The sequence below is a fragment of the Cygnus olor genome, chromosome 5 (assembly GCF_009769625.2).
Source record: "Cygnus olor isolate bCygOlo1 chromosome 5, bCygOlo1.pri.v2, whole genome shotgun sequence".
NCBI lineage: Eukaryota > Metazoa > Chordata > Aves > Anseriformes > Anatidae > Cygnus > Cygnus olor.
Window position 1 is genome coordinate 24,280,950 of NC_049173.1, and position 17,349 is coordinate 24,298,298.

The 17,349-nt window shown below is 52.9% G+C and overlaps 3 protein-coding genes across 6 annotated transcripts in view; 2 read left to right on the top strand and 1 right to left on the bottom strand.

The window, feature by feature from the left end:
• Positions 1 to 10,194, top strand: part of NEK9 (NIMA related kinase 9) — a 24,958-nt gene extending 14,764 nt beyond the window's left edge. For 2 of the 4 annotated variants that reach the window (XM_040558853.1, XM_040558854.1), the window contains 12 exons: positions 643 to 787; positions 1,614 to 1,814; positions 2,152 to 2,198; positions 3,058 to 3,213; positions 3,592 to 3,700; positions 4,286 to 4,447; positions 4,837 to 5,007; positions 5,242 to 5,301; positions 5,858 to 6,048; positions 6,272 to 6,436; positions 7,083 to 7,295; positions 7,684 to 10,194. In XM_040558853.1, the coding sequence (XP_040414787.1) occupies positions 643 to 787; positions 1,614 to 1,814; positions 2,152 to 2,198; positions 3,058 to 3,213; positions 3,592 to 3,700; positions 4,286 to 4,447; positions 4,837 to 5,007; positions 5,242 to 5,301; positions 5,858 to 6,048; positions 6,272 to 6,436; positions 7,083 to 7,295; positions 7,684 to 7,806 (1,743 nt within the window). In that variant the 3' untranslated portion in view covers positions 7,807 to 10,194. The remainder of the gene's footprint in view (positions 1 to 642; positions 788 to 1,613; positions 1,815 to 2,151; positions 2,199 to 3,057; positions 3,214 to 3,591; positions 3,701 to 4,285; positions 4,448 to 4,836; positions 5,008 to 5,241; positions 5,302 to 5,857; positions 6,049 to 6,271; positions 6,437 to 7,082; positions 7,296 to 7,683) is intronic. The other 2 variants (XM_040558855.1, XM_040558856.1) reach the window with 1 other exon arrangement.
• ZC2HC1C (zinc finger C2HC-type containing 1C) lies at positions 10,051 to 16,157 on the bottom strand. The gene is made up of 2 exons (XM_040558857.1): positions 14,753 to 16,157; positions 10,051 to 14,071 (listed from the first exon to the last, which is right to left on the bottom strand). The coding sequence occupies exons 1-2, from the start codon at positions 15,971 to 15,973 to the stop codon at positions 13,805 to 13,807; spliced, it is 1,488 nt and encodes a 495-aa protein (XP_040414791.1). The 5' UTR covers positions 15,974 to 16,157; the 3' UTR covers positions 10,051 to 13,804.
• On the top strand, positions 16,132 to 17,316 carry ACYP1 (acylphosphatase 1). The gene is made up of 2 exons (XM_040558860.1): positions 16,132 to 16,284; positions 16,646 to 17,316. Exons 1-2 carry the CDS (start codon positions 16,201 to 16,203, stop codon positions 16,859 to 16,861), a joined length of 300 nt encoding a protein of 99 aa, XP_040414794.1. The 5' UTR covers positions 16,132 to 16,200; the 3' UTR covers positions 16,862 to 17,316.
• Positions 17,317 to 17,349: the final 33 nt, after the last annotated feature.

Genomic DNA, 17,349 nt, shown 5'->3' on the forward strand with positions numbered 1-17,349 from the left:
ACAGGCTTTTGCAGTGATGATACAGAATATGTTAAGACAGACCAGAAAATTCTAGTAGATGGGTAAGAGAAGAAAGATCCAAACAGGAAGAGAACAATTTAGTGTCATTTGATGGATGTTCCTACAAGAATGGCCATTGAAAACGTTGAGCTGGTTATTAATATTCTATTTTCAGCTTCAACGCTACTCAAAGTTGTTGTTTTGATTTTTTTATTTTTTTCTTTTTCTCTGTAGACTTGGTAGATCTGGCCACTTAGGTGACATTTGTTTAATGTTACAGGTTTCTTTGCAGCCATTAGAATTTAGAAATGTAGATTAAAAAGCTGAAGGATGAATTGCAGTCCTGCAGCAGAGAAGTGGATTCTGTAGCCTGGCAGATGAGACTAGGATTCCTCACCTCTGCTTAAACCCACCAGCTGCTGTCCTGACACCACATCAGTCATTAGTGCACAACTGCCTGAAAATTTGTGCTGCTGTTTAAAATGTTGCCTGCTGTTGTGCCACGTAGCTAGCAGTCTCTTCCCTAGAGTAGTTAACGCTTTCTCTTGCTCTTTGCTGTCTTCTGTTGTTCCTTGGAGGTGGTGTGATTATTGGCACCTTCTCTGGAGCTGTGGATGCTTACCAGATGTTTTTGTCTTGCAGAATATGCAGGGGGGCACCAAGCTGCACGGGCAGCTGGGGCATGGAGACAGAGCGTCCTACCGACAGCCAAAGCACGTGGAGAAGCTTCAAGGAAAAGCCATCCGCCAGGTGTCCTGCGGAGATGATTTCACAGTCTGCATCACAGGTGAGAGCTGGGAGGGGACCGCCATCCCCTCGCTTTGCTCTGCTGTGGGCTTGTTTGCTTTCACAGTAAGGTGAGGAGAAAAGGAGAAAGTTCCACGTGTTACCTGCCCTTCAGCTTTGTAGAGCACAGACACAGTAGTGGAGATAGATGAATGTTATTGTACAGGGGAAAATGTTGACTCCCAAGAAGTCTGAGTGTATTTTTTTCCAAAGGATGCACCCCTATTTGGTGGTGAAGATGAGTGTTGAGCACAGCTCCTCATGGCCATGCAGAGTCCTTGCTCTTAATGCTATGTATGTTGCCTCCACACGTACTCTGTATTAAAGGCAGAGGGGCCTGAATCCGAGATGGCAAATGTGTTTGAAACTCTTTTTGGACTGTGTGGGTGAAAAAGCCCCCCAGTGATGAAAGAAGAGTTGTATCCAAGATTTGCTATTTAATTCAGAAAGTTTGAGATACCAACTAGTCATTTTCCAGCTTACTTTGCCAGTGCTGGAAAAGCCCAGGCTTGACAGGGCTGAGCTCAGGTGCTCAGTGTGCTGGAGGAGTGATTTAGGGAGCCACATGTCAATTTGTGGGTTTCTGTAACAGAAAGTGGCAGGTTCTGCCTGAGGGTTTGTTCTTTGACACTGGTGGCCTGAAAACGGTGCAGGTTGTAGTGCTTGCTGTCATCAAGAAAAGACTCCATAGCTTCCTGCTGACATTATTCTGCACAAAAAATGAGGGCGATAACAGAAAATAGGTTGCTCTGGCCATGTCCTAAGAGGTTAATGCACAGCCTAATACAAGCTCTGTGTGCTGACTGAGCTTCTGCTGCCTCCTGCAGATGAGGGCCAGGTGTATGCCTTTGGCTCAGACTATTACGGATGCATTGGCGTTGACAAGGCTCATGGCTCTGAAGTACTTGAGCCCCTGCAGCTGGACTTCTTCCTTACCAACCCCGTGGAGCAGGTCTCGTGTGGAGATAACCACGTGGCGGTGCTGACCAGGAACAGGGAAGTTTACACGTGGGGCTGTGGGGAGTACGGTAAGTTGTTTCCCTGGAACATAAAGGCGCTGCTCCAGACAGCAGCTTGGTGCAGGTGTGCAGTGCTGGGCCCGGTGAGGGCTGTCTGATGTGCTGGGGGACAAAGAACATTGTTTCTTTGGGACTTTCTTTCCCAAATGGACGGGAATTCCTTGTGGATAGGGCAGTCATTGTGTGAGCGGGGTTAGATTGCCTTCAGGACTGGCAGGCAGTGATGTGTATGGGGGCAGGTTTCCAGTTCTGTCGGGAGATTTAGAACCAGGGAGAGACCGTACCAGTTCTTACGGGTGGGTACCTTCCGAGGCCATTTCTAACTGGTCTGTTTTCACTGATGCAGGGCGCTTGGGCTTGGATTCAGAAGAAGATCACTACACACCTCAGAAGGTAGAGCTCCTGAGACTGCTCCTTCCCAAAATCTGCATGGGCATAACTCCAAATTAGTTGCTGTTCAGAAATATTAGCCGCCTGAGGCTCGGGCATGTTTCGTTTGTTTGTTTTTGAGGTATCGTAGAGTTTGCAAGGGTTTTACTTTCACTTCATTTTGCTTCATTTATCCCCAGAGATCATGGCAAAGGGATGTGCTACTTCCAAACTAGCCAGTATGATGACTTAGAGCTGATCTCCAAGCTGAAACGGGAACTGCTGAACTTAGTATTTTAGAAATCATAGTAGGAAATACTAAATTGTGTGCCTTGGGTCCGTACAGGAAACTCACAGCACTGCAAACAGCTGTGAGTCTTTGAATTTCACATAATATGAGTTCAATAAGATGAGTTCAAAGTAAAAACCCTCTTGAAACACAGTGCAAGAGATAGTCGAGGTAAGCTAACCCGCTGAGGGTTAGAAACCAGGAAAGGTGTGCCTGGTAGCCAAATATCTGCAGCCACACAGTGTCATACGCACACAGCACAGACCCAGCCCTGCTTGCCTCCTGGCTCTGGTGCTCGCAGACCCCAACTGGCTGGGATGCCTCTCCACCACGCTTCCGGTTCCTCTGCTGGCTCAGAGGTGTCTGCACACAAGGTCAAGAATGCCTTGAATTTCTGCACTGCTACCAGCGCTTCAGTACGCTACAGACTTTAAGATGCTCTTACGCTTTTATTCAAAGCAATAGAATTAGGGGCTGTTAGTGCTCAGACTGTCGGAACCACTGCTTTCCAACCCAGTACGTTTTTTGTATGCTGGCTTCTGTGTTGTAGGTGTTGGCATTTTGATTTTCTCAGGATGCGTTTCTTCCGCACAGGTGGATGTTCCAAAGACTTTGACCATTGTGTCCGTTCACTGTGGCTGCGATGGGACCTTCCTGCTCACCCAGACAGGCAAAGTGTTGGCGTGCGGACTCAACGAGTTCAACAAGCTGGGCCTGAATCAGTGCACATCGGGGATAATTAACCATGATGTAAGTGCATTTGGGACCCGGCTTCAGCATCCAGCAGTCAGTAGTATATAGGGAAATTAAGGTCTTGTGACAGTTCATTAGATTAGTGCCAATTTGTTAGTTCCAGTAAAAGGCAACGGGTGCTGGTACTGGCGGGAGCGGCAAATTGTTCCTCAGCTTCCTGTCTGCCATGTGGGCTTGTGCCAGATCTGAGGTAGTGAAACAGGTAGTGAGCTGCTCCAGGGGAGCTTCGGACAGGTTCCATGTCACTCGTGAAGTTTCCCATACCTGCGTCGGGACCGTCTAGGTTAATGTGGTCTGCCAAGACCTGCTTGAGTAGGTCTTAGCTGGTGAATGCGTGGTCCTTCACCCTCTGCTCACCCTTCCGTCCGTTCTCAGACGTACTGTGAGGTGCCCTATGCTACTTCGCTTACCCTGGCCAAGCAGCTCTCCTTCTACAAGATCCGAACCATTTCTCCGGGGAAGACGCACACAGCTTCCATTGATGGTGAGCCACATGCGTTAAGGAACGAATACCGGTTGCCTATTCCTTTATATCGCCTTTGCCCTTGCAGCCTGGCTTCTCTTGGTGAAGCAGTGCTATCAATGCTATGATTGCCAGCCCCTTGACACTGAAGGCTATGTTCTTGGTAGGGGGGCTCGTGCCTGCTCCAGGAACCAAGCATATCTGTTTCTCAGCTGAAGCAGAAGCATCAGCTGCTGGATTAACCCTCCATTTTCTGTTTTTCTTCTTTTAAGAAAAAAAATGGGGGGAGAGTTATGGGATATCCATTATCCTCTGGGATAGCGGAGGAATCGTTTATGACTGGTGTCACCTGGGCAAAGCCTAACTCAGGCAGAGGTTTGCGAGGAGTCCCAGTCCTCAGCATCAGAACAGGGGAGCAAAGGGAGAAGGAACTGGGGTGTTCCCAGGCTGCAGCCGTCCCTCTCGGCTGGCACTGTTCCCTCCCAGCCTGGCTGGCTTCTCAGCAGAGACCTTCCTGGTCGTGGGCTGTTGCTGCTAGCTCTCTGCGTGCATGGCTGCTTCCACGTCGGGCCCTCGCTGTGACCGTCTCCTCGTTCCTCCTCTCAGAGCGAGGCCGCCTGCTGACCTTCGGCTCCAACAAGTGCGGACAGCTTGGTGTTGGGGACTATAAGAAGCACCTGGGAATTAACCTGCTGGCAGGCCCCCTGGGGGGTAAGCAGGTGATCAGGGTTTCATGCGGCGATGAGTTCACCATAGCTGCTACCGACGGTGAGTGGGTCTTTACGAGGTTGCGGTGGGGTCTTTGGGACTAGATCTGCAGGGTGGTTAACGGGCTCCCACTGTGCGTTTCCTGGATCGCCTCCACAGCAATGCTCTGAAATAAAAAAAAGAAATCTTCCTAGACTGGGACTGTCTGTGACCCGGCTCTGCATTGTCCTGGTGCAGCAGCAAACATTTTCTATCCCTTGGGCTGCAGAGTGCTGGCTTGGAGGCTGCCTCTTAGATTTGTTGTCAATTTGTCCTCCCGTTGGCAAAACGGAGCTGGTAGATCAAATGCTTTGGGACAGCAGTTACAGCAGAGGGGCTGTGATCCCTGTAACGATTACAGGCTGATAGGGAGCAAGTGAATCGAGTCTCCTGAATTTCTCTCTCCTCAGACAACCATATCTTCGCCTGGGGTAACGGAGGGAATGGGCGCCTGGCGATGACACCGACTGAGAGAGCGCATGGCTCGGATATCTGCACCTCGTGGCCTCGGCCAATATTTGGATCGTTGCATCACGTTCCAGACCTGTCATGCCGCGGCTGGCATACCATCATCGTGGTTGGTAAGTGTAGGTTTGGGACGAAATTTGGGGGGGTCTTGGTTATGATGATGTGTTGCTTGCCAGGGGCTAGACTCTAAAACCTGCCCGGGGACGGGCCAGGTGGCTCTGGGGAAATGTGCCAAGCTGCTCGGAGCTCTAGGTCTTACAACACCGCCTTTGTTGTGTGCTGTTTGCAGGAGTTCCTTTGCTTTCTTGATGGCTCTCTAACTGAAATGATGTTTGTTCCCCCTGCAGAAAAGGTATTGAACTCTAAAACCATCCGCTCCAACAGCAGCGGCCTGTCCATCGGTACTGGTGAGTAACCTGCCCCGGGGAGCTGCGTTTTCGGTTACTTTGGTGGTCAGCTTGGTTCTGCAGCTCTGTGTTTGAAAGGCCTCACGGAAGGGCTCAGAGGGAGGAAATGTAATTGCTGCTCTGCATTGGAGAGGAAGGCCCGAGGCTGGGGGGAAGGAGAGAAGTGAAGCAGAGGAGGAAGTACATGGATGCAGCGAGGCCTTTGGAGTTGAGAATCTTTGATTCGACCAGAAAAAGCTGAGAGGAATTTGCTGAAGGGAGCTGATAAGAGAAGGGGCGTTATGCGCCAGCTGCTGCGGAGATGGAGTCCCGTTCCTTGGACCTGTGGGAGGGCTGGGGCCAAGACGCTGCAAAAGACTGCTGTGCACAAGCCTTCCTGGGGAGGCCTGCAGGGAGTGGTAGGAGATAAGCAGCTGCTGAGGGAGATGCCACCAGCACGTACTCTCGCTATGGCTTTACAGCCCTAATTTCTGCACCTTCTCTGCTCCAAATTGGGTTTGGCACCAGAGGAGTAGCAGGGGTGGGAAAATGTAAAGTTGTCGCTGTTGTTTGCCAGTGACTCAGAGCTGCACAACTGGAGGAGGAGAGGAAGAGGAAAATGAACGTGAAGCAGAGACCCCGGATCCCAGCGGAGGTTTTCGGGGAACCATGGAAGCAGACCGGGGGATGGGGGGCTGGATCAGCACCACAGAAGCCAAGGGAGGCAACAGTGGTGACAGCAGCTCCTGCCCTGGCTGGCTGAGGAAGGTAATGTGGTACCTCAGAAATGTCCTAAAGTGGGGTTTGAGGCTGGTGAAGAGCAAATGCCATGCCTGTAGGGCATGCTCAGAAACGTTCTCAGATCTGTGCTGTGTGGGGAGCTTTTGAGGCCTAGCTCCTTTTTTACCACAAGAGGGTACTGGTGCACTGGCTGATGAGGCCAGTAACGAGAAGGGGAACATACCTAACGGTCCTGCTTTGGTGTGTCCAGGAGCTGGAGAATGCGGAATTCATCCCGATGCCTGACAGCCCTTTTCCTATGAGCATGGCGTCTTCAGAGCCTGAGAAGGAGACTCTCCCTTACCAGGAACTTCAAGGACTCAAAGTGGCCCCTGAGGAACCTGCTGGGTTCAACAAGCCAAAAACAGAGCACTGGGTAATGGTATTCAGGTCTTCCACAGTGAATGCTTAGCCAGAAGCTCTTGGGACCATAAATGGTGGTGTTTGAATTATGGGGAGAGCTGGGAAGAGCTCTTGGATTGGCCTAATTCATCTGGGTGAGGAAAAGAGGGTTGTTGATAAACAGGGACAACGCTGCAAAAATAACAGTTCATGGGAATCTAGGACGTGAAGCTGGGCTTTGGTCAAATTGCAAATAATCAGATCAGTTTTATGAAAAAATGCAGTTAATGTGATTAAAAAAAGAGAAAAGCAGAAATTGCTGTGAGATAGAAGAGGGACCGACATAGGAAATTGCTGTGAGACCTGTGAGACTACTTTATTCCAGGGGTTTTCTGTCCCAAGAGGAGGTGCAGATCCCAGGCTTAGGGAGAGGGAGGTAGACCAGATGGATTTTGGGGAGGAGAGGACCAGCTTTCCCAGAAGGAAGAAGAATGTCACTTTGTACTGATGACATAATGACTGGCAGCTTGCTGACCTGGCTGCTAGAAGTTTGGGAAGTCAAAAACTGAGATGGGGTAACATTTCCTCTGCATGGTTTCTTCTCGTGGCTTACAGAAGTGGCCTAAAGGTTCCCTCCCTCCCACCCAAACCCAGCCTGACTTCCCTTCTCGTCTCTGCAGCCTCCTTGCCTGAGTCCAGCCGTGCCGTGCAGTGAAGGAAAGGCTGTGCCTCCCGCCGCGGGCTGCATGTGCAGCGCTCTGCAAGCAGAGGTGACGCACCTCCGAGGCCTGGTCTTACAGTGCCTGGATGACCAGAAGAAGCTGCAGCAGGAAACCCTTCGTCTGAGCGCCCAGCTCCAGAGGTTCTGCAGGGGGACAGAGGGAATGCAGCAGGTGAGGACCCACCACCTGGGTGCCCATCCACGCTCAGGACTCGGTACTCTGATCCTGGGTCCTGTGTAGACCGTGGAGAAGGAAGCAGCTCCGAACAGACCCCTCTCTTTAAGAGCAGATAGAATAGCGTGCCTGATTCTTGGCTGAGCTGCTGATTCAGCTCTGGTAGTAACAAGAACGAAGCCAAGAAGCTGGTTTCTGGTGAGGATGTCCCGGTCCTTGAGGGACCTGGGATTCCCCTTTATTTCTGCTGGTGAGAAGGGATGTGCGGTCAAATGTTGTGGAGAGTCACAAATGGCTGTGGAGAACAGCAGTCGTGCCTTGTGCAGCTCCTAGCTTGTCTGCAGCTAGTCCCGGAGCTGCTGAGAGGTGCTGTGTGTTTTGGCAGGTGGAGGTTCATTCCAAAGGAACCCAGACAGCCAAAGAGGAGCCGGAAGTGGATCCGAAACCTGACCTGGATTCAGATTCCTGGTGTCTCCTGGGAACGGACTCGTGCCGCTCCAGCCTCTAGTCTCCTGAGCCCACTGGGATCCATCTAACTTCACAGCACACTAACCGAATGCAGAGAGCGGCTTTCCTGGCTTCAGGTCACTCGCAGACAAGGAGCGAGGCCGGAGGCTCCAGAGCAGCACCCACGGACGTTTGATATGAACTAGGAGTGAGTTTGAGAGGGGAAGGGCCCCTGAGCTCTAGGCCAGCTCAGTGATTGAAGCGGCAGCAGCTCCTCTTGTACCTTATCTGTTAACTCTGCACGTGAGGCAGAACGGCCCCGTTACGGCTCCAGTAGCAGCTTGTGGCCCTTTCATTGTTTCACTGCTTCCTGGGAGCTGCCTTTGGGACCCCAGTACTCATCACTGCATCTCTAGGCGAGAGGAGGAGGCGCGTTTTGTACTGAAGCTGGCTGAACCCTAACGCTCGCCACCTTGGCTTTAGGGGGCGAGGGGCTAGGATCCTCTCCCTGCCAGGCAGTAAGGTGAGGCGGCTCCGCTCCGGCGCAGAGGGAGCAGAGAACATCTCATTCTGGAGGCGGTGGGGATCTTGCTGCGAGGGAGATAACGGCAGACAGCGTGTCCCAGGCATCGAGGCGCAGCTTCTGGCCACGAGAAGCAGTGGCCTCTGTCCGGTGGCCTGCACGGACAGAGTTTAAGGGCCTTATTCTGGGTGCCTAGAGCTTTCCAACTTCAGGCAGCGATGAGCGAGTTGGGTGCAGTTTCCGAGAGCTGCAGCAGGGACTGATGAGATGGGTTCTCTGGTGCTCGGCTCCAGACCACCTGCTTCCCAACCAGATGACGAGCGTCTGGTCCTCAGACTAAGTGACACGTTTCTTGCTCCAGCTGTCAGCTTGGTCTGGGTGCCAGAGCTGCTGGTTTCTTGGCGTAAGGCTGTAGCTGCTCCCTGCTTGGCTTCTGTTCTGCTCAGCCCCCGATGTGGGTGTGGGAAGAATCGGTATTTTTCCGCTCGATGTTTTGATGAAGCTGGAATGCGTTTTCCTACCCAGAATAGGTCATTAATGCCATGGTCACAGGATGCAGCCTTCCTCCATGACCACGAATGATCATGTCCCTGTCTGGAATTCACCTTCTTTCTAGAAGCGAGAGGCTGTCCCAAGGCAATTGGCGATGGGAAGAGGCATGGTCTGATGCTCAGGATTTCCTCGTTTCCCATTAGAGAATGAGGTAAATTTTATTTCCCGTAAATTTTTTTAGCAAGCTGATTTTGAGCTAAGCTGTTGGGATCGGTAGGTTGCCTGGGAGCAGCTAGCCTCCCCCCGCCTTACGTGAAGCCTCTAAGGAATCCTGAGTCCCTCTCACCTTTGCAGTGAGTGGGGTTATGATTTCGTTAGACTTAAACCGTCCCCATCGATGGCACGTCGCTAGAATTGCCTTAGGTCAGTTGGAGTTGGTTATCCTGTCACCTCTCCTAGACGTCCTCCTTTGAGAGACTGTCCTCTGGGAGCCAGCGTTCCCCCTCTCTCTCTAGAGGTGGATGCCGAAGCATTCTGCTTGTAACTTACGCTCCTTAAATACTTCCCCGGTGCCTCTTGCTAGAATCTCGGAGCTAAACCCAGCGCGGTCTCTACGGTGCAGCGTCCAGGGCACGGGCAGTAGTGGTGTGCCCCTCCACTGCCACCAGCGGGGTGGCCGCGGCAGGAGGAGAGCCCTGCTGGGAGGTGGCGTGGCCGCGGTGCTCGGTTGCCCTCGGGACTCTGCCCTCCTTCCCCCTCGCGTGCGTCGGAGCCAGTTCTCAGGTTAGGGGCCCAGCTTGAGGGCGGTTGTCGCGTGTGGAAGCGGTGGAGTTGGGCACGCTGCGGCCGTGCCTTGGAGGAGCGAAGAGCTGAGCCTGAGCCGTGTCCAACAAGCAAGCACCAAGCTGATGGGAGTCGCTCTCCTGCAGTGCACTGCTATCCTCATTTCTCAATGCTCTGCAGGTGGGAAGCTAGGTGCACAGACTGGATTCCCCTTGGATCTGGTGGAGGAGCAGGGCCCCCGACAGAGGCTGCCCTGGCCTCCGCAATCTCATATGTGCCTTAGAGGGTTCACGCTATCCAGGTTGTGCCTGTTACAGACCACAGATTTCACACCAGCCAGCTATGCAACCAAAAAAAAAAAAAAGCAGTTTAAAGCCAGCACCTTTGTCTTGGGCTGAAAACGGAAGGGCAAGTGGGCAGAAGTGCCTCTGAGCAGTTTCCAACCCCTTTGACTTCTCCCCTTCTTGCAGCGCTAGCTCCGTACGTGTCAGTCTCCTGCTAGTATTGCTGCTGAGTTGTTATAGTGGAACACAACTTATGCCTGCTCTGACACTCTGGCTGAAAACTAGTTTGTCGTTGTCTTTTTTTTTTTTTGAAAGGTTAAAGGGTGGAGTGGTTTGGAGTTTCTGTTTAAATAAATGTTTAAACTCATTCTCCCGTGTTCTGATTTTTTTTTCAGGGGGGGAAGGGGAAATGCTTCGTATATGATCAGATGGATTCAAGGCGTTGTCTGATATTTTTTTTTTCTTAGAGTGCCAAGGGGCTTGCAGGTTCTTTGCTATGGGAAAAAAATGTCAGGTTCTGTGTCCCTTCGAAACAAAACAACAACAAGAAAAGGCTCTTTTCTTTGACTGCTGCATCTCCTCCTGGTGACGTCAGGGGGCCTTTGTGTGTGGTTTTTCAACAGTCTCAGTGCCAAGCGGGAAATGAGTAACAGGAAGAGAGGCTCACAGGGAAGAAGCACCTGTTTCTCTTGAACAGCTTCTACTGAGCGTTACGGTCTGCGAAGGTGAGAACCTGCCCGACACCTGCTCAGCAAACTGCACGCTGTGTTTAACGTCTGGCTCTAGCTTTTTACCAGGGTTTTTAGTAAATTGTGAAATTCCTTGAGAGGGTTTTTAGTAAATTGGGTGGCAGAGCTGCTTTAGAGACTTGGGCGCTGGAGAGAATCAGCAAGTGAAAATGCAGCACGTCTCTGAGAGGGATTTTACAGCAGCAGAAGAGGAAACTGAGCCAGCTTGAATAAAATATCCCGAGTGGTATCTGAGTTAATCTACAGTTCCAACCCCAGCATTAGCTGCTTGCCTGTCACTTAAGGGAAGTCTGCAACAGATGGATTTATTTTAACAGTATCCAAAGCCGTGTTGTATGTACCTACCTCAGTGACCATGTGCATTCTGCTGACTTAAAATCCACTAAACGGTCAAAAAAACAGTGCAAGGGAAATGGAGTCAATAGTACAAGACAGGCAGTAGTACTGAATTTCTTAACTACTCTTTAATTCAGTTAAATTTTTCATTAATTCAATAAAGTGGGCATAAATCTTCAAGTTTTTCCCTTTCCTGCCTCTTTCCTTGTCACCTCCTGCTATCCTGTATTACCCCGTGTTAACAAGGTTTGAAATTAAGGCATTGGTTTCGCTTTTCTGTTCAGTTTGGATACAGTGACTTCTTTTCCCTTGTTTTCCGTCTCTCCTCTCTGGGTTTGTACGTTCTTACCATACCTGGCTGACAGTGCAGCACTGACCCTTTCTGGGACCTTCGTGTTTTTCTAGGGTGTGCCACGGGATTGGGATCTCTGCCCACATATCTATAGGGCAGAAGCACTCCAACTTCTTTCAGGAATCTGGTCCACCCACTGCAGGCTGGAGTGTTTCTTCGTGTTCAGCTTTTCACTAATCCAGTTCAATCTGGTTGCTTTTTATCTTTGGTTTTTTTTTTTTTTTTGACTCCTGTGAGCTGGCACTGCATTACTGAGCGACTTGCAAAAGGAGCCGCTGGATTTTGTTGTTGTTGTTCTTTGCTTCCTGTTGCAACTTTCTCATACAAAGTAGTCATTCTTACTTCGAGAACAAAAAGCACTCTGTGACCGTTTAAAACAACTTTTTACACAACAGAACTAGTCTAATATTAGAACTAGTCCAAAAATCAGAAGCTGGAAAAATAACTGACTTAGAAATGGGCAGCAACCGTTGCCAGCTTAGAGCAGATGCATCTCTGCGAGGGTCTATAGGACATCCATCTCCCCAGAAAAGACCCTTTAATAGTGTGTGACAAACTAAGACATTCAGCATAAACCCAAAACCACCAGGAACTATCCTGTACCTCAAGAAGAAAGCAAGAGAAGGGGCGTACTTTTGTCCTAATTCCCTACTATTGCAACAACCAAGGTGAAAACAAGCAGATGAGTTGAGGAAAGGTGAAAGCCCTGCGTGCTGGAGGTCCCTGCCGCCTCTGCCTGCAGGAAATCTCCATCTTTTTTGATATTAAATCTACTTGTTGATTTAGCTCTGAACATTAGTGCAACAGCTAACAAGGGTTCTGATGTGAAATTCTTCCGTGTACTGCGTGGTTGTTTTATTTTACCTGATTTTTTAGCCGTAGCTGCTGTTAAACGTTTTGGATGGGAAACAATCAGAGGCCATGTTAGGAACTGGGTGGAGGTGGCTGTGAAAAGGAAATTCCTTCTCAGCTCCTGAAAGTGATGCACTGAGGCGTGGAGCTGTCGCTGATCTGCTATTTGTACTTTTTGCCACAAGCCCAGAGAGAGGCACAAATGCTCTGTATCACGGTTCTTCTTTTCTAGCTGATGCAGCACGGTCCCCTCCGTGATCTTCCCGAAGTCCCGTGAAACAATGTAGGTTCCTTGCCCTCGCTCCAATCTATTTGGAAGGATTTTCCATGACCTCACTCCTCTCCTGGTTGGAAACCTAACTTCCAGACTAAGCTTATTCATCGCCTATTTTTGATCTCGTGTGGCGCTATTCTTTGCTTCTTCTTCTGCCCTTTCCCCTTTCTGAGCCCATTATTGTACGTGGTAAGCAAGCACTTTGGGATGAGTGTTCTGCGGCCCGGCCAGCTCTGAGCACCGCTGCTGCCCCACGCACAGGAACCAGCACACAGGCTTGGGCAGTAAGTGCCTGCTCCTGCTGGCTCGTCTACCCCCAGGAATTCCTCAGCCTGAGGTTCACGTGCTGAGGAAGCATTTAATGGTATCCCCACCTCCTGGTGGTCCTGCTTCAAATAACGTCATCAGTCGACCTCCGACTGATAGTGGCGGTGTGCTACTGCTGGCAAGAAATGGGCCCAGGATTGGCACTGGCATTTCAGAAATAACAATCTGAACGAAATACAAATCTAAATAAAATTCTTGGGCTTGAGCAGAACAAGAATGCAATCAGCCCACCTCCATAACTTTCATTATTCAACTGCCCAGGGCTGCAACAAATGGGACAGAGCACGAGAAATGGCCAACAAGCAGCTTTGGATCCTGTTGTCTAACAGACGAGGGCGGTGAAATGCAGCAGTGTGTAGGCTGCTTTCAAACTGCTCACATAGCCCCTCTCCTCCCTCAGCAGGACTTTTCCAAAGGCTCTGTCTAAATACCAGCTAGTATTGAATGTGGAGCGTGTTCTATGGCCAAAACTAAGCAACTCCTCACACCCCTGTCTCTGGTAGGTAATTGCAACAGAAACAGTGTGGCAGCCAGAACCCGTGTCACTGTTGGCGTGCTCAGGGGCGATTAGCTGCACCTACAGAGCACCGAAATGAGAGGCAGATGCTCTCTTTGGCCCGGCTGTTTGTCTCATCCGCTGCACTTCTTGCTTTTGTGGAAGGAAAATAACAGTGTGCAGACACTGACAAGCTAAAGGAGGGCAGCTATTTTCAAGTAAGAAAAGAGCCAAGCCTCTGTAGCCTACATAAAAAGAAAATGTGAAGAACAGACCCTTTCTGATGGCTGGCTTGCTCCTCGTTGCTGTCCTGGGATAGCTCGTAGCAACACCCTTTCTTCTCTGCAGTGACATCCTTACACCTACGCTGTCTTCCTGCTGAGATGGCTGGATGGGGGGGGCGCAGGCCCTCAGCGGGGCACCACAAGTGGCACAACCCAGCACAGGTCAAAGTACAGAAACTTTAATACTCTGCTTATGTGTCCTGAGCCGTTTGCTCGCTGTAAATTACAGCTCACCGCTCGCAGCTGGCGTTGGGAACAGGAGCGAGTGTGCAGGGAACTGCAGCAGCAGGCAGAGCTGGCTGCTGCCTCAGCAGCGTCTCCTCTGCGGCGGGGACGGGGGCCTGCTCTTGATGGTTTTGCATTTGGGAACGTGTCTCTCAGCTACCTGGGGCGCAAAGCGGCGTCTGCAGTAGGGGCAGGCCACGTAGTCTGGATTTTCAATGGGGGGCAGCGGCGGCAGGTCGGACGCCTTCCCGCCCTTGGAGAGCACCTGCTGCACCTGCCGGGCCTGGCGCAGGGTCTGGATGAAGACCTCGTGCTTCCGCCGCCAGTTGTTCCTCCTGGGTGGCTCATTCTGCAGAAGGGAAACGCAGTCAGAGCCGCTGGTGCTGGCAGCCTCTGTTCTCAGCCTCCCTCTCAGGGTCCAACGTGGCTCACCCCTCCCTGAGCACTCCCTGTTGGTTAAAAGCCTCCCAGAGAAGCTGATCCCACAAAGGGGATCACAAGGACCAGCACCAAGGAGGGTTTTGAAGGACTCACTGATGGAGATGGCAGTACTTGGAGAGGGGGTGGATACAACCAGAAAAGTAAGCAGTGGGACCAAGAACGCGAAGAGAGATGCTGTAGGTGCTCGGCAGGAGCAGAGCTGCGTGTTTCCCCTCCCCTCACTTTAACAGTCCATTTTATTACCCATTTTTTCAGTCTGTTCCCTGCGGTCCCCCCAGTGTCACAGACCCACTCTGCCCTGACACGAGCATCCTGACTACAGCAAGGAATGAGTCTTCTCCTGGAGTGCACCCACGACACATTACAAAGACATGTCAGCTAGGACTGACCCCCAAAAAACATCAATTTCATTTTAAATTGATCCATCTACCCATTTGGCAAGTGCCTTTTGGGGGGCAATAGCTGCACTGCGTCCCCCAGCCCTGTGTACACGTGAAGATGCCCCCGTCCCTGTCAGAACTAGATCTCAGGGCGGGAGGAACGTGAGCAGTACGTGTGGGCTGAGGGAGGCAAAGGGACCACACGTTACCTGAGGCCTCTCTGAGCTCCTCCACTGCTGATACTCCTCCAGCTCCGTGCCCCTAGCTCTGGCCTTGCTGGAGTCAAACACCTTCCTCTTGGAGCCTTGGCTCTTGCCGCAGATACTCGTGTGCTTCTTGAGCCTGCTGCAGAGAAACTTGCGTCCGCAGAAGCTGCATTGCCCAAGCTCCCCGTGCTCCGCAGCGCTGGCAGCCTGCGCATACAGCACCTCTGCAGGCAGGTGCTCACCGTAATCATGGTCTGGGAGGGTGGAGGGAGGAGGGCTGGGCTTTGAGGCCGGCTCTGAAAAGGAGGCTAAACCCTCCACGGGTACACGGTCTCGAATTTTGTTGTTGCTGGCCACCAGTCGTTCCTTCTTGAGCTTCCCCATCGCCAGCTCTTGGGGATGGAGCGTGGTGCTGGGCCTGGGGACAGTGACCTCTGCAGACTGCACCCCACTACAGTCCCCATCACCCGTCCTGGCTGTAACTCGTACAGTTTTCTCTTCAGGGTGCCTCACAGCCTTCCGCACACGGGTCCTCTCCACACCTCTGGCTCTTCTCTCCTCTGCCTCCACGAGCTCCTTCTCTCTTTGGATCCTCCTGAGCTCCTCTTTTGTTCTCCTCAGCTTCTCTCTGAGGAGGGCCTCCTTCTTTCGGATTTCCTCCTCCAGGTTCTGTCCGTCTGCCTCCAGCCTCAGGATGTAAGCCAGCTCCCTCCTGTGCAGATGGGAGGCCGGCTGCTTAGGCTCTGCTGTCCAAGCAGGGAGCACAGCAGCTGGCTGAGACCTCCCTGCCGGAGCCTTCCCTTTGCTCTTCGAGCCAGCCCTACCGTTTGGCAATTCCTCCATGTACGGGGAGCTGCTGGGCTGTCCCGCGTTGGCTGCTGGCACACTCGCAGCGCTGAGGCGCAGGAGTGGTTTCAGAGGGTACGAGCGGTCCACTCCTTCCTTCCGCCTGGCTGCGGATTTGGAGGGCAGCGCCTTGGCCTGGCCGGTCACACGCCTGCCCTGCGGCCCCGCTGAGGAGAAGCCCCCGTGCCTGGAGCCGTGCTGGCCGCCCTCCGCGGACACACGGTACGAGCGGCTCCGGCCCTCTGGGGCGCGGGGATCCCTCAGGCCCCGTGTCGGATCCCCGCAGCCGCTCCCCGGCTGCTCCAGCCGGGGCTGGGGGAGCTGGGGACCGCACCGCTCTGTCACGGGGAGCTGAGCGGCCACCTGCAGCTGGGCCATGCAGCGCCCCGGGGCCGGGGGCTCCCGTCCCGAGCCCCCCTGAGGCGGCGGCGGGGCTGTGACAGGGCCGGGGGGGCGCTGACAGGGCCGGGCCCGGCCCCGCCGCGCGGTGTTGGCGGCCGTTGCCTGGAGACGGCGCGCGAGGGGCCGCTCTGCCCGCTGGAGGACCTCGCCTCTATGGTCGGGGGGCGGGGCGCTGAGTGAGGCGGCTCTCGGCGGCGGCCGCCATGTCGGGCAGCGAGGGGCTGCTGTCGGTGGACTACGAGGTGTCCGGCAGGGTGCAGGGCGTCTTCTTCCGAAAGTACACCCAGGTGCGGGGCGGGGCGGGGCGGGGCGGGGCGAGGCGAGGCTGCTGTCCTGTAGAGCCGGCCCTCGGGGGCGTTAGCTGCGAAATGGGCGCTGTGGGGGTGCCAGGGAGCCTTATAGAGGCTCTGGAGAGGCTGGAAAGCCCTCCAGGATCACCTGCTCCAACCACCCCTACCCCCAGCGTCACCATGTCCCTCAGCACCACGTCCAGCCTTTCCTTGGACACCCGCGGGGACAGCGACTCCACCACCTCCCTGGGCAACCCGCCCCAACACCCTCCTAATGTCATTAATTACACCTAACTCATTACTGCCAGCTCTCTCGCAGCCCAGCGCGATCTCATCCTGCTCTGCGTTTTCTTCCCAGGGCGAGGCCAAGAGGCTCGGGCTCGTCGGCTGGGTCCAGAACACGAGCCATGGCACCGTGCAGGGGCAGGTGCAGGGCCCGGCCGACCGCGTGCGGGAGCTGCAGGAGTGGCTGCGGAAGACGGGGAGCCCCCAGTCCCGCATCAGCCACGCCGAGTTCAGCAACGAGAAGCAGATCGCGGCCCTGGAGCACGCGGACTTCAGGATCGTGAAGTAACTTTGCCCGGAAAGCGGCGACGCCTGGAGCGCGAGCCGCCCGCGCAGAACGTGCCCTCCTCCCTGCTCGTCCAGTCAGCTGATGTTCAACTCTAGAGAACTTTATTTTGTTACATGTCTAATTTATTGGTTTGTTGTACTGTTAGCGTGACTAAACCACTCACAGAATGTTGGCGGGCAAAGAGCTGTTGTATCTCTATGGAAGGGGCTGTGTAGCAGCGTGGCCTGTTATTCTGAATGCGTGTGCAGAGTGAGGTTTGAGTTGTTGTATGTGTATGAAACGCAGAATTTGTGTAACGTTGTGCTCACGTGAAGGAAGTCACGGAGCCAATGCCAGTTTGATTGCTAAAAGCGCTACTTTTGTGACCGAAACGTCTCAGAAACAACTTATTTTGTGCGTTATCTGCCAAGAAGTTTATTTTCTATTTAGAATAAAATTGCTTGCAGCTTGCTTGTGTCCAGCGTGCCGTGGCAGGCGGGACTTGTCAC